A 21,674-nucleotide genomic window follows, 5' to 3' on the forward strand; every position below is an offset into this window, starting at 1 on the left:
ACATCAGACATTGACAATGACAATTGACATTAATGCCAAATTTTACCGAAAACTGTATATTTCGGCTTATACGTAAAATATAATCTTATATTTTAACAATATATAATAAATTTATTTCCTAAACATGTCTTCAACAATTGTTGACTTGCGACCCAATAGGCGTCTGTTAGACCATGAATTCGAAGGATATAAATTAAATTTACAAAGTCTGCCACATTTCTGTTATGATCTTCCTTCACCGGTGGACAAACTATATCCAGATGAAGTGCAATTCTCTTTTGTACACGCTAAACTGTTTGCACTTCATAATCACCTTGTATTAGACTTCTGGGATCATCAATATAACTATTATTATATAGACGACAGCCAACAAGTACGTAACGTAACCTTTGACAATATAAACAATACATTCCAGAGTGCAATTGTTTACAATGTGCCAATTCATGTTGAAAGAAAGCCTGGACATTTTAACCTCTGTCTCACATTCCCATCGGATCACTTAGCAGTGATAAGTGACGGTGCTGGATACATACATATTGTTGACACTGGCATTAGGAATAGACCAGCTACTGACAAACAAACTTGGCAAACTATATACTCGAGCTTAGCACTTGGGGACCCAAAATGCTTTATTTTAGTGGATGTAAGAATACAAGAAAAAGATAATATTGAAATTATACATTGCTTGTTACAATCTGTGGAGCAAAGTGAAAAGCATTTTAATTCTATATTAACCTGGGTATTGTTTGGAAATGACGGTCAAAGTTGGAGAGAGTTAGCAGTACGACAAGTTATGGGAAAGGGTATTGTCCATTATGCAGCGCTTGAAACCAGTTGTACTGCATTATATATTGCTTCAGATAATTTATTTAAGTTTACTTCTGACTCTGAAAAGGATATTACAGTCAAACCTAAAGGTGAGTGTCAACCAATTATCTATACCTGGCTTCAAACCAATGATGATGTAACAATTACTTTGAAGTTGCAAAACAACTTCAACAAAAAGCTTCTTTTTGTTAATGTCACTCCATTATCTATAAAAATAAGTTATGGTGGGAAAGAATTTATTCAAGGCAGGTTAAAACACAAAGTAGATAGTGAATTGACAACATGGAATATTCAAGACAATGGTCAACTAGACGTTCTTATAACAAAGTCAGAAAGTATGCTTTGGGATGAACTAATTGAAGGCGGAGACAAAAATGGTGAGCAAATCCTGGATGCTAGTCTTGTCGACGAAGTTCATAAACGGTTGGCACATTTATGTTCTGAAACTGAGGTTGCTGCAGAACAAACAATAGCTGGTCTGAATTCACAGGAGATGGAGGAATGTGATGCGGCATCTGAAGAAGACACTGTTTTAGGTGATTTTTTAATATTTTCATATTATTTATTCGTAAATTATGCAACAATACTGTACCTTGAATTTGTTTATGAATCCTAGCCAAATATTAGTAATTTTATAGGATAGTTGCAATTATGTTGACATATGAACTGAATCTCAGTTACATTCCGTTTCAACATTCCGTTTAGAACTTTACACAACTCAAAAATTCATCAAAATCAAACATCTAACAAACTCACAACCCCCACCGCACCATGACATGTATTTAATTAACTTATATTTTTTATTACAGTTCGAATGGATATAACAGATCACACAATAACACACAGGGTACCACTCAGTGTACATCAATATTTATTTAGCATAAAGTTAGAAACACATGAAGCACCAGCATTATCTCTAAGACATGACGTTGATGCATGTGTATGGCAGCCATTCGCCCAACTTATTAACTCTGAAACATTGCCTATAAAACACCAAGGCACTTTGATGGCATTTGGCTACGTACAATCATCTAAGCAAAATAGAAAATTTGTATCTTGTTCACCTAATTTTGCTTACAGTGTAGTATGTGAGGCTACACGGCATATATTTATTTACAAAAGTTCAGCAGAAAAGGATTGTCAGTTAAGGAAAAGGACTGATGGTGTATTGAAGAATATTAAAATTGGTCAACAGCATGTTATTAATATTGATAAATATGGTGAAGTTTTGGGTATTCATGCAACAAATGATTATTTGTTTATACTGACAGAAACTAATTTAGTAGTTATAGGTGTATAAAAATAAATTATATTTATAACAAAAAGTTTCTTTTATTATATATTCTTCAATTTTTTATTTTAGGGATATTTATTATATTATTAGTGGGCCCGTGTGGGTGTAGAACAGTTGTATAAAATAACTTTACGGCAATTAGCAAATTTGTCAAACTAAGTACTTTAAATTGACATAACTTTTTTATTTATGAACCTAAGCTTTCCAGAATCCAACAGTGAAAACCGCATCTCAATGGGCTAAGCCGATTCTGAGATTAGCGATTACAAACAGACAAAAATTTTAAAAAACATTGTTTTGGGTTCTATTATGTTAATAGAGGTTACCAATAAAAAATTGTTTAAAATATTTTCCAAGTACAGACACAAACCCTCTTACAATTCTATTATAAGTATAGTTTTATCTTCAGAGGTCAGCGTGGCATAGCATCTGACTAAACACTACAGTTGTAAGTTCGATTTCTACTTGGGAAATATTTCCATTTCCTCACAAAAAAATAATATAAAGAATCAAAGAATGAATGTTCAGTTCAATGATTTTATTTTTTATTTCTCATCCTTATCACTACTACTACTAATACTTTCTTCAGATGAATAACCAGTTGTAAACAAGAGATTCTTGGGTTTCTTCTTTTTATCTGCTTTGATTTCATTCATAATTTCCATTTTCTTTTCTTCAGCTATAATTTCTGTTAGAGTTTTATGTTGTTTTTTTTGATTACCATTGTCTTGTCTCTTCTTACCATTTGTAATGTTTTTGTCCTGTTGAGACTCTGTATTCATCTTTTGCTCATTGTCAGCTGGTTTTGATTTGCTTTCTTTTTCTCCATTATTTTCACTTTTATTTTTCTCTAGCTCAATGTCCAGTTCCTCATCTAGAAAAGATATATTCTCATATTAATTATCAAAATCCTTTTTTTTGAGTTAGTATTGGTTTATTAATATTTTAAGGATTTTTATATGTATATAGTGGAAACTTAAATAAAATTAAATATTTTAAGAACTTAAATTTTCAAATTTATTTCTGCAGAATAAGCAAAGACAATTTAGTGGCAAGACATTCCATTCTCCACTTTCTGCCCAAATTTGAGACACTGAGTGTTGAGTAGCAAAATTATTATATACATACTTTGAGACCTTCCTAACCCACTGTCACATACATGCAACTGTAAACATGATGTTTGTGGGTTCAATTCCCCCTTTAGAGGAATGAAATATTTAATATTTTTATTTCCCCACTCTAATAACATGGCAAAGCTCTGCATTGAGTTGCACCACTCTGCACACAATGCCTCAATAATTTGCCGGAAAGTGGAGAACGGAAGTGTCTTAATAGGGAATGGAATTTCTTAACAATAGATTCCCAGGTTCTAAAAAAATATACTTTACCTCTCGCTATTATTTCAAAGTTGTATGCATGGTCCTTTAAAACTATGAATATAATGGGAAATTCTAAAATACATTTTCCAGAAAGATTTTCAGCTAATGATTCTGTAGTGTCTAGTTCAAAAAACTTCTTACTTGAACTTTTTAACCTCTCAGCTGTAATATAATAAAATCATTAATATTGTATCAGATATTGTAATTCATTGTTTATGAGATGTTATAATTTTTTATTTGATTCAGATTTGTTGTGCTAACATGGCAAAAGTTATCATTGTTTTTCCTTTTGTTTTTACTAGTCAGATACAATTATGCAAAGTAAATATAAAAAAAGTTTTACCTTTTAATAGTACTTTCACCCCACTGAAACCAGCAGATTTGTAAAAAACTAGGTCTTTAGAGCCATCAAATGACGGAGCATCAGGATTCAAATATTTATTCAATAAATCTGATAATTTCTTTTGTTCTGGACACTTTTCATCAACAAATTTTAGAGGTTTAGAGTCCACATTGGGAAATATCCATTCAATTCTCCAATAAATTATATTTGTTTTAGTAATGTACCTTGTAGTATTTAAAGAATGTCTTGTAAAATGTTGAGTGAGAAATTGTAGGACTGTACCTCTTTTTCTGGCTGCAACTTTCAGTTTGTATAAGTGCTAAAATCATATAAATAATTAAATAATATTAAAAATATGCACAATAATCAAATGAAGCATTATTATATCAAAAAGTTATATCCTTACAAAAGGTAAATCTTTATCAATTCTACTAAACTTTTTCCTCTCATTCCTTTTCATAGAGTAAACAAATCTAGCACAATCTTCCAAAAGTCTGTAATCACTGTATAAATCAGAGTCTGTAAAATCCTTCATCCTTATGAATTTAGTGCGATCTCTGATACCATCGCAATTTAATTCTTCTTTGTGAATTCTAACACAAGCGACACTACATGTCTTGACTTCGCATTTTGGACACGTATAAATTGCCATTTTAGAACCGCATACTTCGCAAGGGCCAAGCCTGTAAAGTAACATAATTTTGTTAATTTTCACACTCAATGTACTAAACTTCTAAAGACTTGAAGAGAAGTATTGACCTCGGTGGGATATTGGTTTTGTGATCTAAATCTGAAACAGAAGACGAAGAAGAAGACATTTTTAACTAAGTTAACACGTTGCTCTTATATGAAATTTACTTAATAAGTCAGAAAAATGTAATAATATTTTATTAATAAAGTATTTTATAAACACATGACGACCACATTTGTTTTCAAATTCTGTCAACTGTCAAGTCAAAAAGTCAGACTGCTTTAAGACCACTTTTTTTAATAATTTGAAAAAGAAAATACGATGCATAAGATATTTATTTAATTGAATTCGCTATTTATACATTTTAAAAAAGTTTAGAGGTCAGAAATAGAATCCATATGATACAAATGAGAGATTTATAGAAAATATTTTATTATGCCTAAAACAGTTATCTTTGCCTAACAGCATCTGTCAAATCTGAGTAAATGTGTTCTGTGGTCAAATGTCACTGAGATTGTGTTTATTTGTTTGTTTTTTGTAAATTATGTGCTAAACTGGTACGCTCGGAACGCCATAACTTAAGAACTGAACTGAACTGATGATTGATAATTTATGACTGCAAACTTGTAATAATTAATATAATTTTAAATGGGAACTGAAATTCAAAGTGATGATTGGGACTTTCCATGCTCGGACGATGAACTATCGAAATCAGGTGTTTATATTGGTAAAAACTGGATGCCAGACCCAGCAGAATTAGAAGATTTATACAAAGCAATTGAAAAATCTGGCACTCTATCCTTAGAATGGAAATGCCCTGGGCGACGAGCACCATCACCAGTGCCTGTAAGTAAAGAAAACCAACCTGAAGTTCCCTCTTCGCCAATTCGGGAAGAAAAATCTGATTTTGATTTTATGGACGAAGTGAACTCTTTGAGATTACGAGTTCGTAGAGAAGGTGAAGATACGCTTCGGGGCTCTGCAAAGAAAAAAACGACTTCCTTTGACGGGATACTTTCAAATATGATTAGGCATAAAAGAATAGAGCAACTAGAAAAACAAGCAAACACTCCTACCAGCTCCCCATCAAGTAGTAGTTGAAGCAATATATCATAAAAAATAATAATATAGGACATTTGTTGCAGTGAAGTTATATATAATTAATACTTATTGTTTATACTTATATACTATGACTAGCGGACGCGCGCAGCTTCGCTTGCGTATTTAAGGGTGAATTCTAATAACCCATGAAACATGTATTCAATGAAATATTTTTAAGAGTCTAAATTTCAAATTTTATAAAAATCGGTGGCAATTTAAAGATTTTTCCATACAAACTTTCAACCCCTTCTTTGCACCTTTAGGGGGTGAATTGTAGAAAACCATGAAACATATGTTCAATTAAATATTTTTAAGAGTCTAAATATCAAATTTTATCAAAATCGGTGGCTATTTAAGAATTTTCCCATACAAACTTTCAACCCCGTATTTGCACCCTTAGGGGGAGAATTCTAGAAAATGATGAAACACGTGTTCAATTAAATACTTTTAAAAATCTAAATTTTAAATTTTATAAAAATCAGTGCCGATTTAAAAAAAAAACCATACAAACTTTGAACTCCTATTTCACCCCTTTAGAGTTAAAATTTTTCAAAATCTTTTCTTAGTGGATGTCCAGATTACGAAAGTAAACTTTTGTCCAAATTTAACATTTCTACGCACAGCGGTTAAGGCTGTGCGTGCGTCTTACCTCAGTCAGTGAGGACAAGTCCTTTTATATATATAGATAAACAAAAAGGCATGAAACAGAAAAGACTTTTATTATAACTAATTTCTTTTATTAAATTATATTTACATTACAAAATTACAAGTATTTCACTTTAAACACTCAAGTGAGCTGTTTTAGGTTTAAGTAAGTGTTCATTACTTTCCATAAGCTGTCGACAGGTGTCCATATTATCAATAATATTATCTAACTGCCAATGTTTTCTTAATAGAGCTAATTCTATATCAAATTTGCCTTGTCTAATACATTGAACACCTATACAATGTGCTGATGTCTTTAATTGTATTCCTAAATCATGTACTAGTGTCCATAAATATTTTTCATATTCATTTATGCATTGAACCTCTGAAAAATTAAACATATTTATATTTTCAATTTCTGATAGAATTTGTAATAACAGTCTAATTGTAAATATGGTAGTTATGGGTTCAGGTTCAATCCCTATATATGATTTCAAGCAGAAAGCTAGAGAATGGAGTGTTTTCACACTGTTTTCTCTGACTATCCTGCTATGGTAGAAAAGTCGGGAATTTGAGAATTGATTATCGTAGCAAGTAAGATTCAACAGTTTATCAACATTATAAGTATGTAGTGTCTATTATTAGGCTTCTTGTATTTACACCATTTCTTAAAGTAAAATTTTAGAGAAGTTAATATTTTACCTAAAGTAAAGTTTGGTGGTTCAAAATGTACACATTTAATTCCATAAATAACAGGCAATGCACTGTTTGCCGGTCGGATCAAACCTTGTGATGCTAACTCATATGTTGTCTGTGAGTCCATATGAAGACCTGATAATCTGCAAACACAAATGTAAATAATATGATTAATACTAACTACTATATGCATAATTATTACTATTACTGTATTTTATGCTTGTATAGAATATTGCCTCTGTTGGGCAAATGGAGGGCAAAAAACAAGCAAGGCACAGGTTAACACAATAAGTTGAGTGGTGGATTTACACATTTTTAAGAAAGTTATTAAAACCCTTTCTTCCAGAAGAGTGAAATATATTTTCTGCAATTTTCTTTTCTTTTCCTTTATAAACATTAATAATAGTGTTTAATTACTAGTTGAGTGGGTAGCAATTTGTGTGTTTTACTGTAGATATAGAAGTTAGCTGGAATATTGAAAGTACAAATAATATAAGTGATAAGGAAAAGTTATTAACAATATGATTTGAATATCTTTAATACATTACAGATATAAAATTTCTATGAGGTAATAAAATAAAGTCAGTCCGTATATTATATATTGCTAAATCCACCTATGATCAAGATATAATATTTATGAAAAAATCAATGCAACATTCTTCTTTTATTTCTGATACCTACTCATACATAGTTTTCTGATGTGCAGCTTGCATATGAGCAACTATTTTATCTATTTTTGCCCTCGTAACATGTCCATAACTTGATTTTTCTACTACTTTACCATTCCAGAAATATGTGTCTGTTGCTTTACCGAGATTCCCTTGTATTTTGAATGCTCTTGTTAGTCTTGCTGTGTTGATTTGATATGTGAGTCTAGTACCATCATTTATACCTAATACTGAATATAAATTGGTCATTATTTACTTAATATTTGAGTTAATACAAAGAATATTAAAAAAAATCTAATTAACACGTTGCCTGCCAACCTACGAGTATACACGTAGTACATGATCTGGGCTGCACCGCCAACTACGAGTATTTTCGTAGTTGATTGTATGCGATTTCTGACGAATTTTAAACCAGTGGCCGTGTAAGGAGGACGGGGTTAAATTCTTTGGCATTTGGAATAAAACATTACTTAAATCAGAAAATTAAGGTTAATAGAAAAAAAATTAGGTACATCACTGTGAAGTCACAAAGGAGTGAAACATTTTAAAACAATTTTCAACGCATAAGGCAGGTTTTTCAGGGCATACCGGGCAATAGTAAACTGTTTCTTTGCGTTTTTTTTCTTTGGTGCAGACACGACACGGCTTCGTCGGTTTTTGTTTTTTTTTGGATAGGTGGTAAACGCTCTAAGTAATGTGATTCTACTTGCTTTTTCTGCTCATGATGACTGTATTTTATGAATTTTTCGCCTAAAAGATATTTTACAACCTCATCTTTGAACGAAAGAGCATCTAATTTCTTTTCTGGAGGAAGATTGGCTTGTTGGTTGTAGATCATACATGCGTTATGAATGAAAGATTCAAAAATGTGGATCGCTAGTTTTTTGTACCAAAACAATGTCTTTCTAAGAGCTGAGTAGTACGAGAGCATTTGATCTGAAAGATCGATCCCGGACATTCCGTTGTTATAATCTCTACCTACATTAGGTTTTATTGAAACCCTACCGTTTTTATTTGGCACGGGAACCAGAATAGGTTTATGCATATTAGAGATACATAACACCTCTCTCTTATCCTTCCAGTTGCACACGAAAATATTGTTAGTTCTCTTTGTAATCATCTGGCCTTTTATCAGTTTGGTGCTCAACAGAGTTTTAGGGTTTCCTTTGCTATTTTTTCTCAAAGTTATACTCGTAGTTTGGCAATAGCTAATAAAAATCCTATTTTATTGCCATACTACGAGTAAACTTGTAGTTAGAACTAGGATCCACTGCCAACTACGAGTATACACGTACTTACCATTTTGTATGGTGGCAATAGGCATAAAAAAAAAATACTACGAGTATACTCGTATGGCAGTTAACGTGTTAATGAGCTTTTTTTTTATTTAATCAGCTTCACACTGATCCCGCACACAGCAGGGTACGCACAGAGGGAACCTAGTGTTAAGACACTCCGTTTCCTACTTTCTGCCGAAATATAGGGCTATCGCATGTTGAGTGGCAGAATTCAACACCGTGCTTTTGCCTCAACACCAGAGCGAAGAAATGGAAATATAAGTTTAAATAAATATTTCATCTCCTCAAGTGGCGATCGAACCCACAACTAGTTGGTTTTACAGTTACACTCTGTGTCTGAAAGTATTAAAGTTTAGTTAGACAAAAACAATATTAGGGCCAAGGAGCCTAACTGTAATATGATAGTAATGTGTTATATCTACAATAGAAAATGTGATTTAAATGATTTCAGCATTGATGAATGATTTTAAGCATTTCAGATACTCTGCTATATGCAGTAAATGTATAAAGGTAGTAAATATTAATAATACAATATCTCACATAAAACTCCACTAGTGAATTTCCCTAAATATGTAGCCCAACTACATCTGAAGTCACTGTTCATATAACGAGGTCCGCATACTAAAGGATCATCAGCATAGTTAGGAAGTAACTTAACTTCCATAGGCTTATTTGTAGCACCAACTATTTCAACTCGCTTCTCTAAAGGTCTGTCTGGTAAGGCATTAAGACCTAGAATTATTCAGGGAACGTTAACTTCTTAAAATAAAAGATAGCAACATTAAAATAGCAACATTATTAAAAATATCCTTAAAAAACTAAACCTTCAGAAAGTTTTGTTACAATAATATGTTGTACATGTCTCAGAGATACGCCGACTGGTTTATAAACACAAATTAGGCCGTTCAATGTTTTATAAGCAAGTGCAGGGTCTAAAATTTTAACCATTATGTTGACTTTTTGTAAATCACCTAAATCGTAACCAATACAATTGAAAGTACGATCAAAACAAAATAACCTATGAAGTATCAACTATCAATGTCAATAACTAAAATAACAAACCTTAACACATTGTCAAATATCAAATCATACATAAAAAATAATATTAAATGGCTTGGATGTTAATTTTTTTGCACTAATTTGAAATTCTTTAGTTATGTGACTAAAAAAAATACGGCAATATATATTTAGGGAAATTAATTCAGTTTCATATCACTTTAATCACACTCATTGACACAATTTTTAAATTCGTGAATTTCCTTTTAGAACAGTTTCAGTATTAAACATTTTTTATCGTTAATAAATATTACGTTAAGATTTCCACTCAATATCTTTTCTGTACTATAAAAATAAGTAGTAAAATAAGTTAAAAGCAGAAAAATAATCCAACATTTAAAGCTATATTTAAGCTAAAGCTAAATTTATTCTGAATTTATTATTTTGATTTATAGTACATCAACCATCTTTATTACTAGTAGAATAAAAAGTAAATTATTACCATTTAGTAGAATTAAACTTAATAATGGCAGCACTCAAAATAAACAAAAAAAAGCAATTGTCTGACTCGACCGTACTTTGACTGTTAGTTGAGTTGACATTAGTGCTAGTCTAATAGTCTGTGGTGTGCAATGGCCGATCGCGAAGACCGTCACCGTCGCGTATCACGGCGCTACCTATAAGTTCTTCCAAAATAACATTAGTAAATAAACTTCCGTAGATAAATAGTGATGTTTATAGTGAAATTGTATTTATGTTATTGACTGTGCTAAAGAATTTGTGTGGGCGTTTCTACTTAGCGTTTTTATTCGTGTGAAATTTTTGTTATTGGTAAGTTTGAATTGGTATATTATATGTGTGTTTCAATTATCCAATTCGTATCACACAATGGTTATTGTTGAGTGTCATTTGTTCTGATTCTTCGCGAATAATTGTGCGTTGTGTACACGGCGGGGCACTGCCAACCCGTTCACAACTCGTTGGTTTACGTCGCATCACGCAACTTGTGCCAATTTGCATTATTCTATCACTTCTTACAAATGTTTTGTTTTTGTTACGGTTTATTGGTAAATAAATACATTCTAAGATGCATTTTTGCATATATGTTTCTTACAAAGAAAGTTTTAGTAGAGCAGGTACAATTTTTTTTAATTTTTTTCTAAATTTGGTTAACAATAAAAGCTTAAAGTAAATATTTTTGGGGAGTTTTCTAGACCTGCCCATATATAGTTAGAAAACTAATAATATCTGAATGGTAATAATTGTTTGAAGACAAATAATTGTCTGAAGACAAAATTATTCCCTATTCATTATTTTTAAACTTTTTCTTCATCAACCTTTATTCACCCATTGCTAAGTATAAGTCTCCTCGTTCGATGTCCAATGAATTCTGCTGCTCTTCTATTCCATTGTCAGCCCATTGATCTAACAAGGTCATTGGTTTATCTTGATAATAGAAAATATAAATAACAATCAAGTATATACACAATTATTTTTTTTATCTTGTTTAAAAATCTTTTTTCAAGAAAACTGTTAATTTTATCAATGGGGGTTGTTGCCCACTACTTTGATTGTATGAATTTTAGGATGTAAAATGGAAACTTCTGTTTTTTTGCAATTTTTAATGGCATTTCAAGCTATCCTGATTTTATATGCCCTCTTACACTTCCTGAGTTGAATACTTTTTCTGTGCATTATATGACATTCACTCAATAATGGAAGACCTACATTAATATAGACATAATTGTTATTAGTAAAATTAAATAAATCAACAATATTACAACTCTTTACTTATACTTTGCTACTTTTTATCCTTTTTTTAAAAGAAACAATATTTGTTTGTTTATTAATAAATAATTCCTAATTACATGTACATCACCATTACAATTACAATAACTATACCATTATTTAATGCTAATGTTATTTAGTATAAATAACTGATCATCAATATTTATTTTCTGTCTTACTTTACTAGGAAAATATTAATATTTTTTTAATGGTTCTTGTACTACAAGTCACCTAAGAGTTTATGGTATTAGAAAATAATTTGTATATATATGAGTAAATCTCTGCCTTCTCTAAATTTATAACAAAATTATAAATTTAAAAGAAGTAGATGCAAGAGGTATAACAGCAAAATCTTAACAGCTATAAGATCTTGAACCATTGAGAACTGTCATCCCTACATTAATTTCTAAGACATATTATGATGGTAGCACTAGGAGAACATTTTGAATTTGGTGTTTTTAGAGAGAGGTGCCGGTAAAGGTGCCACTTAAACTTTTTTAGTTGCACATGCTGCAAGCACTGGTCTAAGCCCCTCCCTCTCCAACACTGGAGCAACTACATTCTTACTTTAACAAAAATACTTAAAAGTAATTGTAATATTCTTTTATTTTTGTGTAACTTGAGTCTCTTTCTGGGCTCAAAGTTAAAAACTTTTTTTATTTGTAGCTGTTGTGAAATTGCATTATATCTATTTTACAAACATGTTATATGTAATCTTGTCTATAGGACTGGTCACAATTTACATATGGAAGGTCACCGTGATTTCCCCCGAGGTAAGATAACCTCTGTCCATTTGGAAGGTTGTTCATAAATTAATGTGGTTGTATTATTTCAAATATTCCTTGAATCTAACAAAGATTAAAATTGAAAACAAAATTATATTCTTATTTTTTATTAACTAAAATGAGAGAACAACAAAAACAGAGTAATAGTATCTTGTTTCAGTTTTTTAACACTTGCATGTACATTGCAAATATGTTAGTCGAGCATAAATCACTTTGTCTATGTCACATAATTATGTACATGTTAATAATTTTTCTAAGTTCTGATTTAAAAACTGACATCTTTTTTTCTCTCAGGTATTTCTGTGATCAGTACTGTGTTCATTTAAGCAGAAATGTTGAGAGGTATGACATTTAAAGAGTGCGTTCCAGCAAGTGCATCCACTTATATATGTATGCTAAAATGACTGTCATGGAGTTTTTGACTGAGCGTCCTTTCTTACCCTTAACCCAGAAGCAAGTTTATTGGGGTGCTCTTCCAGCCTCTCCCGATGCTTGATAATATTTTTGCCAATTTCCTCCTTGACAGTAGACCTTCCAAGGTAATCGTGGATTTCACTATTACCTGACATAAATTACAAAAGCTATAGCTTAAACAGTTACTTTTAAGCCAATTACGTTTTTAAACTACTTCTTAAATTACTATGGTCTAATTTAACTGAAAACTTAAACACATATATCAAGATTTTAGTAGCAAAATAAATAATAAAACAAAAAAAATTATATAAGATAATCTTTTAAATTTTTGTTATCAATACTCATTTGTTATCAATACTGCTGCAAACTAACATAAGCTTACTCAAATAAATGCATAGGAAAAAGACCACGCAATAATTATAGAAAATACCATTTATTGTTAAAACATACTACCTATTTATCTTTATTTTCCCAATAAAACATTATTAAGACTTTTGCGAAAACACACGCTGACTCAACGCTGACGTCAACTTCTTATCACACCTGAACAAATTGTATGTTGGCTAGTCGGTTTCCACCAACAAGAGAAATGAATGGATAATGCCTAGGAATAGGTGGAATGAACTTCTTTGAAATAAAATAGGCTTACATTTTCACCAACAAAGAGTTTGTACTTTCCGCGCGACTATTTATTGGTGGAAATGCAAGTATGCAGTTTACTCAATTCAAGTTCAATATAGTCCTTAATGGGCCCGCTCCATTCTCTGTGGTAACTGGGCTTTATGTGTGTATGGTTAATTGCTTGTAGTCATTGCAATATTGCATACATGGCTCGGTGTTTAACGTTGGCATGTATACACTTTAGACGCCTCGTAACCTCGACAGGTTATGGGTTCAAGTCCCACTAGGGGAAATTATATATTTAATATTTTCATTTCCTTGCTCTGCTAACAAATCAAACTGCGGCCTTGAGTTCTGCCACTCAACACAATCCTTCCAGGACTCGATGGTAATGTATGTGTCCTAAAGAGAATGAAGTGTCTCAGCACCAGACTCCCAGCCTCCTTCCGCCTACCCTGCTAAATGCAGATTACAGTACAGTAGTATAGTTTTAGTTGTTTCAATTTTGACATTCATTGAAATTCATTTAGTTAAGTTAGTGTATATTATTCCAATTCTCTTAAGAAAATTGCTGTGTTGGTAAATTTTGTGAAAATTCGAACCCAGTAAAAGTGAAAGAAAATTAAATGATAAAATATGTATAAGTTTCTTTTTTTTTAACTTCAGAATATTCCTATGTAGATAGGGGGGAGAAAGAAATGTTTCTCTAATTTTTCTCTGTGTTGTGTGGCGAATCCCAACTCCACTATTTGTCTTATAAGATTTGAGTTTCGAATCACCTTAAACTATTTAATGCCTTCACGAAACCTCGTGCGTTATACGTAAGCTTCCGCCAGTATCATCCATACTGTGGTGTAGAAGGTCAATTGAGGTCCCTTCCTCTCTTATCATTCTTGCATCACATATTATTTTTAAAATTATTTCATCATTAATTATTGTTTTAAATTTATAATTTTGTTTCTTTCACAATAAATAATATGAATCATACATATGGCAGGTACTTCTTTTTGATATATATATCAAATATATATCAAATATAAAAATATTTGATATATATGTATAAAAATTCAATCCTGATTTTGGTTATTGGATATGCCGTTCCCATAGATCTATCTATGCTTCCGTTACCCACTTTCTGCCGAATTTTGAAGGCATAGCGTGTTGAATAGCTGAACTCAACTCTGCTCTTTGTCTCGTTAGTTACATATTACATATTTCATTTCCTCGAGTTGGAATTCAACTTACAATCTGTCGCGTTTACAGTCGCACGCTTGTGCCCCTGCGCCAAGACTGGCCTCATAATACTAACTAAATGAAAATAACTAGATATAAATAATTTAATCAAATTAAAATTGATTATTACTCAATTTTCATAGTACAGACTTTCCTTGCGCTGGTTAGCAATGAATCAAACTTGTTTTACTATTTTTAGTATTAACATACCGGTTCGTGTTACCAGTCCCCTAGCAAGGGTGAACTGTCGCCATGGGAAACCCAATTATGTCATGGGGTGGCACCGAAAGGTAACTACGTCATAGGTTTAGACTTATTTTACAATTTATAGTGTTTGATGTATTTGATATTTTAAAGGGTAAAGGATTAAATAATATTTGACACTAGCTTCTTCTTGCGGCTTCGCCCACGTAGTCGAATAAGTAATAACTAAGAGTTGTGTTGACAAATGAGTCATAACAAAGAACGGCGTTGAACCCCGCCACTCAACATGCCATATCTCACTTTCAAAGCGGAAAACAATATATTTTAGCACTAAATACTTTGAAAATCCCGTCACAGGCGAGATAAAGCCATGGCGAATATTTCTTGCGAATTGCGATATACAACTTGTAAAGAGCAACCTTGAGAATGACCGTTGCGATGAGGCGCCATGTTTGGACATTGAATGAACCAGAAACAAAGAAAACTAGATCTTAACGGAATTGAAATAAAACGTATATTACGATTGCCAGTATATACCTCAAGTCTGATGGTCTGATTGAAATCCGAGGATAAACTTTAAAACGTTTTATTATGCATATTGTAAAAAATGTTTAATTGCCTGTCGCTTTTGTATTTAAATGGTAATATAACGTGTATTAAAGGTATATGCTTAGTAAAGGTAATAATGGTTTTTAATTAATGTCTTTTGGTTTGGGCACTTGGAAAACGAGTGACGAAAGAATGGCAAAAAGAATTATGAAGCAAGAGTGAGGGAGAGTATTGATGATAATGGAGGAAAGTCATCTATAAAGCACCACGTAATGCTTCCATAATTCGACGGAAAGTAACGAACGGAGTGTCTTACACTAGATGCCCAGGTTCCCTCTGCCTACTTTGCGATGTGCAGGATACAGGGTAGAAAAATTACAATGTAAAAAGTTGTATTACTTCACATTGTTCTGCGTAGCCTGTTTGTGGATAACGCTCGTGGCGTACTTTTACAGTAGGAATAGCGTTCACAAAAAAACTTTATTGCCATTGAAAAATATTATGAAACAAATTATACAAATTGACTATTTTTTTTTAAAACAAAAATAAAAGAAACAATTAAAAATGTCTATATTATTATATGTACAACAATAAAAGTTCTGGCTTGGTCTTTGGTACAAACTATTAACATGTAGGCTTCTTACGTAATTCTAGCATAAAAAATGTAGTGCAGACTGTGCACTGTGCAGGTCAAGCATCGACTAATTACCTACTATTGAGTAATTGGATTATCGAACTAATAAATTATGATTCAGTTGAAAAAATAATTGTTTTTATAGAACGTACAAAATAGTGTTGGTGTTTGGTCTCTATGGGAATGTAGATAGCATTTGCTATTGACTTTTATTTTTTTTTGGTTGGATTCCACTGGAACAGCGTCGACTGTAAACGCGGTAGTTCTTTTTTAGCTTCACGCTCTATCCTGCATATTGCGGGGTAGGCAGAGGAAATATGGAAACATTTTGCGACGAATTTGTTCCTTACCGATTTCTGAAAGTATTACGCGTTGAATAGCGGAAATCAACGCCGCGATATGCCTCCAGAGCGAAGAAATTAAGATATAAAATATTTCATTCGAGTGGGAATTGAATCCACAATCCGTCCGTCCGCTCCCTGCAAAATGACGATCTCAACAATGAACGCGATGTTTGCGGGTTCGATACACACTCGAAAGGTTGCATTGTTTATTTTTTCCTTGCTCTGGCTTCATCTGGCATCTGGCTGGCTGGATACAGCGTAAAGCTGGAAAATTGGGAAATGCTGGGTGGATTGTAATGATTGAATTACTTAAATTCTACTTGGCAGAATGTTCGTAATGGATTTCTGTAATATAAAAATGCGGCGTTGCCACATTCCTAAATTAAAAGGAGTTACTGTAAGTCATAAAGATAAAAATATACTGGTTATAAAAAAAAATACAACCTACTTAGAATTAATTAAACGTAAAAAAAACCGGATAGTGGTATTAATTCGTTTGCTTCAAGAAATGCTACGCGCTTTGAATCCGATAAACGCAGGCAAGGTCTCTGATTTGTACCCAGGAGGAAACCAAAGGTTGCGGCTGGTTCTCAAGGCCGGCGCCCTACGAACTCATCATATTAATACATTTGACACGGTTCTTTTATTGCCACACTCATCTGTGCAGTAAACTGTTCTATAGGATGGCTTAGGAAGGTGGCTTTTTTGTTTCATTTATGTATCAATGATATTCGATATTATTGCCTCTTGGACTTGATCCCAGATCAATAAAAATTTTTGAAGCAGAATGTTTCAATAAGATTTTAAGAACTTACTCTAAATATTAATTGAAATCCCTATTATTTTTTAATTCTTACCAACTTTTATCTATAATGTTCCAAATTGTTGTTATTTTAATACCTATTATTTCAATAAAAACTTACAATATCCAAATTTGGTAACATTTGGTTGAGTCAATGAGCGTTCAATTTTGTAAGTCAGTGGGGCTTACGGAAAGTGACATAACATAGGTCTCGACGACGCGACGCCCGGTGTTTATAAAAAAGTCACGTATCGAATGAATCGTTTAAGTACAAGGTTTGTTTTTCTTTGATTAAATAAACTAATTTTACGTATTTTTGATTCTTTAATATATGGGCTGTATATATTTTGTATGCTTAGGTGTAGATAGCGGGTTCACATTCTTCTTGCAATAGCATTTACCAAATAAAAATTACTGTTAAGAATTTTACTGACACGGTGTCACATTCATTGGCGCAGCTTAACGCCGCGTTTTGTGTTCCAGAGCGGGAAAATGAAATTTAAATCTAAAGAGCAATAAAAAATGAGTCACTAAACTACAACATATGTTTAAAAAAAACACTTTATATTATAAGCTATATGCGTATTGCGTATACTCATGTGTAATTTGAACTCGCATTCATTGTGTACAGTCAGAAATATTTCCACAACGCTGTGACGAGTCATAGAATTTATGAAAAATTTGAAACATACCTACTTCATTTTTCATGTTTGTGGTCATTGTCCAATTATATGTACTTAGGTTGCTAACAGGTCATACATGGAAAATTGGATAAGTTATTATTTAAAAAGACAAATATATAGTAAATGTTGCCCTAAAACTAATAATACACATAGTTTTGATAGAAATAATAAAGTCACAATATTACGAGCCAACATTAAAATAACAAAATAAAAAATATTGTATTTTTAATTTTGTTATTAGATTATTCAAAAAAAAAATTTTTTGGATTTCGGAAATTTACAAATACAAATTAAAAAATATCCTAGTCCTATCCTATCCTAGTTCTTTGAAAACACAATTAGGTACTTATTTGTATGTGTATGTCTTTACATTAGTTCTATTTAAAATTAAACGCGATAATAGGATATTCTCAGATAAAAGGCTACGTTCATAATAGCCCCAATTATTTGTTCTAAACAATGAGAAGAGTCTCGCTAATGCTGCGCATGTCTCGGTCTCTACGTTACGTCACATGTAGCTTTTTTCTTGTTACAGAAGTAATTACAAACTAAATTAACTTGAACTTAAACTGATAACATACATTATATATGGCTTTTGTTTATTTGAAAAGGAAATTGATGATTTTTTTTCTGCAAAAGAATAGGTCACTTTTGGACGTAATGTATGTATATACGTATTATCACATTAGGAAGTAAGAAATGTGAATTGTTATTGCTTATTGTTTTATGTTAAAGCCTTCGAGTGGCAGTTTGAGTTTGTGTGGTGTGATCTGTGGTTGTCATATATATATATATATAGGTTCACGCTGTGTCCCGAATATAACAGACTATCTGGAAACCAAGTGATAAGACCTTCGAATATTAAATATCTTTAATCGTTACAGAAGTCATGTGATACGACCATCGTGGCAGTGCATTTGATTTTCATTGGGGGGAATGAATTATTGGCATCAGTTCCGCCTGCAGCACAGATACCTTCTGTTTGCGGGATACAGCGTGAAGCTGAAAATTAAATTTCATAATGATCCAATTAACTTAATAAGCTATAATTCCGTTTTAATTGCGAAATCCGATCTATTCCAAGGACCCAAAGCAGTTGTTGCTTAATATTTTCTCTTGTAAGAGGGACAAGGTCGTCACATATCTTATCATTTACATTTGTAAATATTATCTGCGATATTTATAACGCTACATGTAATATTGCAAAAGATGCTGAAGTTGAGTGGAATAAGTGCCTGAGTACCTGAGCCTAGCAGGCAACCTGTAGCGCTTACCGTCACATGCTCCTGACTACGCTAGCCACGACGGGCCTCCTAAAAATAGTTGACTCCTTTGTCTTCAATTTTAAGTAGACTAGAGTAGGCGGATCACTTGAGGTGATGGTCGTAAAAGTCTAGGTAGATTTTTAAGGAAGAACACTATGGTGCCCGCGTCACGGCTCGTTCTCGGTTCGATTTCAGTGTATTAAAATATTTGTTATATGAGAGATCATAAGAGTAATTTCATACTATAGTTTCGGTCAACTTCCAGTCTAATCACCTATTAAGGATTATTTCTGATACAAGAATATAAGCTTCACGCTGTTTCCTGCACATAGCAGGTAGGCAGAGGGAACCTAGTCTCAAGACATTCCGTTCCCCACTTTCTGCCAAAACCTGGAGGCATTGCGTGTTGAGTGGCAGAACACAACGCCGCGCTTTGCCTCGACACCAGAGCGAAGAAAATGGAAATATAAACGTATTTTTTTAAATTATTTTTTATTTAAGAATATGATCGGAACCGTGATCGGCACTTTAGTGTGCTAAGTGTAGTTGGTGTATTTGAAGCGAGCAAACGTGCAAAACACTTATTGTGATGTTATCGTAACACCTCCCGTACGTACCCACTAGGTACTGGGTAGGTTACCAGTAGGTACCTATGTATGTATGTTTGTGTCGATACCTCGAACAATCGGTGATTGCGGATTGCTTTCAAAAAACTAAGCAATGTTTATCAATTTCCGTGTTTACTGTTTCTTTCGTTTGACACGTTATACGGGCTCTTGTATTTGCATTCTCATAGTGTGTAGATTCATTAATTCCTCATTACGTTGTGATGCGGTTGGAAATTGTTTCGCTCACATGATAGTTGTGGGTTCGGTCAACGCAAAGGGTTGAAATATATTTAGTTGTTTTTTTATGGTTTTCGCCTTATCGCTCATCATAGAGAACCTAGTGTTAGCACATTTCTTCTCTAATTACCACTCAATGTCGAAACATTAATGTGAAATTAAGCAGCAAAAGTCAACGACGTGTACGATTCATTCGTTTCATATTTTACTTGCACTTTTGTCTCCCCTAATCTAATTAGACAAATAACGGCGTTGGGTTCCGCCAAGTATGTCTAACATATAGAGAGTACTAGAATAAATGTTACAGAGCTACTTAATTATGAAATTACCTAATGTGTCAAGCTATTATGCCTAAAATATTTTAATGAACATTTATAATCATAATTATTTATGTCAAAATAGATTCTTCAATAAGGCGAGTTTCTAATACTTACTAATTAACAAGTCTCGATGAATATTTTGTAATGTTATGTGTTTGTTTTAAATTTCGCTTTTACTTGGTTACGTAAGACCACAGCATCGCACATTATATTTACCTTATTACGCAATTTTTTATCTATGTTGCGATGATAAATATGATATTTTTTTTACTTATCACGGGTGTATTTTCAGTAGGGACAGAGTGTCTTTACTCTAGTTCCTTCTCTTTTTTGTTCCCTCTGCCTATCCTGCTATAATATAGTATACAGGTTTAAGATAGAAAAAACATATTTTCCGCTTTTTGTGGGCAAAGTATTCATATTTGTTCTCGTTTGTTCACGTTTTTCGAACAGAAAAACAAATAATGTGTTCCATGGGCGGTATAAGAATCAATGTTATCAAAGTTATTATTTTCTTTATATTAATATTTAATCATTACTTACATATATGCAAGTAATCTCTATCTCTATGTATAATACAACAGTAAAAATATTTTGTCTGTACATTTAGTATTTTTGACTAAAATGGATCATGGCAATCATTACAGTTATTTTACAAAGAACATTATAAATCTTTACCCAAATCAATAATTTAACATTAAAGGCTGTTTCTGAACGAGTAAATTAAATTATTCATTGACATCAATACATTTGACTGTCAGTTAATTCTGTTTATTAAATGAATAATCGGCGAAGCCGCAGGGGAGCCGCTAGTGATTAAATATATTACTTCTTATAGAGATTGTTTATTATAACTCCTATATTAGACTATTAAATAAATTTTGAAGCGTGAAATTTGAACAAACCACTCTGTCGAGCACCGATTTTTCCTTCCTGATATTAAATCAGAAAAATACGGAAACCGTTCTCATATACCTACCTAGCTGAGAGAATACATGGCCTTGCCATTGTGTGCGATCGGCGAGCAGACACCGCGACGCGTCGGTCAAAGTCACTGTCACAGTCGTGGCAAGTGTTTAAATATACTTACATACGCTTATTTGACAAAATATATTAAATACATATATATCATTAATATATGTCTACCAAAATATACATTTTTGCAATTCTTTGACAATATTTTGAAGTGATTCACTTTATTAATATACTTAGATAAAATGCAGTGTTGAGACTCGCCAACTAGCGTGC

The 21,674-nt window shown here is 32.4% G+C and overlaps 5 protein-coding genes across 7 annotated transcripts in view; 3 read left to right on the forward strand and 2 right to left on the reverse strand.

Annotated features, from left to right (window-relative positions):
* The first annotated feature begins 7 nt into the window (after positions 1 to 7).
* LOC146534930 (nudC domain-containing protein 1) lies at positions 8 to 2,153 on the forward strand. Its single transcript, XM_085192376.1, has 2 exons — positions 8 to 1,364; positions 1,638 to 2,153. Exons 1-2 carry the CDS (start codon positions 125 to 127, stop codon positions 2,126 to 2,128), a joined length of 1,731 nt encoding a protein of 576 aa, XP_085048502.1. The 5' UTR covers positions 8 to 124; the 3' UTR covers positions 2,129 to 2,153.
* LOC146534931 (box C/D snoRNA protein 1) lies at positions 1,636 to 4,808 on the reverse strand. Its single transcript, XM_085192377.1, has 5 exons — positions 4,604 to 4,808; positions 4,251 to 4,527; positions 3,845 to 4,163; positions 3,511 to 3,663; positions 1,636 to 2,996 (listed from the first exon to the last, which is right to left on the reverse strand). The coding sequence occupies exons 1-5, from the start codon at positions 4,660 to 4,662 to the stop codon at positions 2,668 to 2,670; spliced, it is 1,137 nt and encodes a 378-aa protein (XP_085048503.1). The 5' UTR covers positions 4,663 to 4,808; the 3' UTR covers positions 1,636 to 2,667.
* A 215-nt stretch (positions 4,809 to 5,023) lies between these two features.
* Positions 5,024 to 7,631, forward strand: Pa1 (PTIP binding protein Pa1). Its single transcript, XM_085192380.1, has one exon. It carries the CDS (start codon positions 5,184 to 5,186, stop codon positions 5,634 to 5,636), a length of 453 nt encoding a protein of 150 aa, XP_085048506.1. The 5' UTR covers positions 5,024 to 5,183; the 3' UTR covers positions 5,637 to 7,631.
* LOC146534933 (pseudouridylate synthase TRUB2, mitochondrial) lies at positions 6,337 to 10,004 on the reverse strand. The gene is made up of 5 exons (XM_085192378.1): positions 9,768 to 10,004; positions 9,484 to 9,675; positions 7,659 to 7,875; positions 6,984 to 7,120; positions 6,337 to 6,666 (listed from the first exon to the last, which is right to left on the reverse strand). The coding sequence occupies exons 1-5, from the start codon at positions 9,889 to 9,891 to the stop codon at positions 6,416 to 6,418; spliced, it is 921 nt and encodes a 306-aa protein (XP_085048504.1). The 5' UTR covers positions 9,892 to 10,004; the 3' UTR covers positions 6,337 to 6,415.
* A 511-nt stretch (positions 10,005 to 10,515) lies between these two features.
* LOC146534934 (uncharacterized) overlaps positions 10,516 to 21,674 on the forward strand; it is a 70,373-nt gene continuing 59,214 nt past the window's right edge. Inside the window, exon 1 of one of the 3 annotated variants that reach the window (XM_085192507.1) lies at positions 10,516 to 10,770. The gene's annotated coding sequence lies outside the window, so the exon portion shown is untranslated. The remainder of the gene's footprint in view (positions 10,771 to 21,674) is intronic. The other 2 variants (XM_085192508.1, XM_085192509.1) reach the window with 2 other exon arrangements.

Source organism: Heliconius melpomene, chromosome 11 (genome assembly GCF_056956725.1).
Source record: "Heliconius melpomene rosina isolate 202511_hmr_F chromosome 11, ASM5695672v1, whole genome shotgun sequence".
NCBI classification, from domain to species: Eukaryota; Metazoa; Arthropoda; class Insecta; order Lepidoptera; family Nymphalidae; genus Heliconius; species Heliconius melpomene.

Excerpts from the sequence above, each read along its gene's own strand:
- LOC146534931 (XM_085192377.1), bottom strand. The coding sequence starts at position 4,662 with ATGTCTTCTTCTTCGTCTTCTGTTTCAGATTTAGATCACAAAACCAAT. Across the intron at positions 3,664-3,844 it reads GGTGAAAGTACTATTAAAAG|CTGAGAGGTTAAAAAGTTCA; the intron begins GTAAAACTTTTT and ends ATTATATTACAG. Across the intron at positions 2,997-3,510 it reads CTTTGAAATAATAGCGAGAG|ATGAGGAACTGGACATTGAG; the intron begins GTAAAGTATATT and ends TATCTTTTCTAG.
- Pa1 (XM_085192380.1), top strand. The coding sequence starts at position 5,184 with ATGGGAACTGAAATTCAAAGTGATGATTGGGACTTTCCATGCTCGGAC.
- LOC146534930 (XM_085192376.1), top strand. The coding sequence starts at position 125 with ATGTCTTCAACAATTGTTGACTTGCGACCCAATAGGCGTCTGTTAGAC. Across the intron at positions 1,365-1,637 it reads TGAAGAAGACACTGTTTTAG|TTCGAATGGATATAACAGAT; the intron begins GTGATTTTTTAA and ends TTTTTATTACAG.
- LOC146534933 (XM_085192378.1), bottom strand. The coding sequence starts at position 9,891 with ATGGTTAAAATTTTAGACCCTGCACTTGCTTATAAAACATTGAACGGC. Across the intron at positions 7,121-7,658 it reads CATCAGAAAACTATGTATGA|ATTATCAGGTCTTCATATGG; the intron begins GTAGGTATCAGA and ends TTGTGTTTGCAG. Across the intron at positions 6,667-6,983 it reads ACCACCAAACTTTACTTTAG|AGGTTCAATGCATAAATGAA; the intron begins GTAAAATATTAA and ends TTAATTTTTCAG.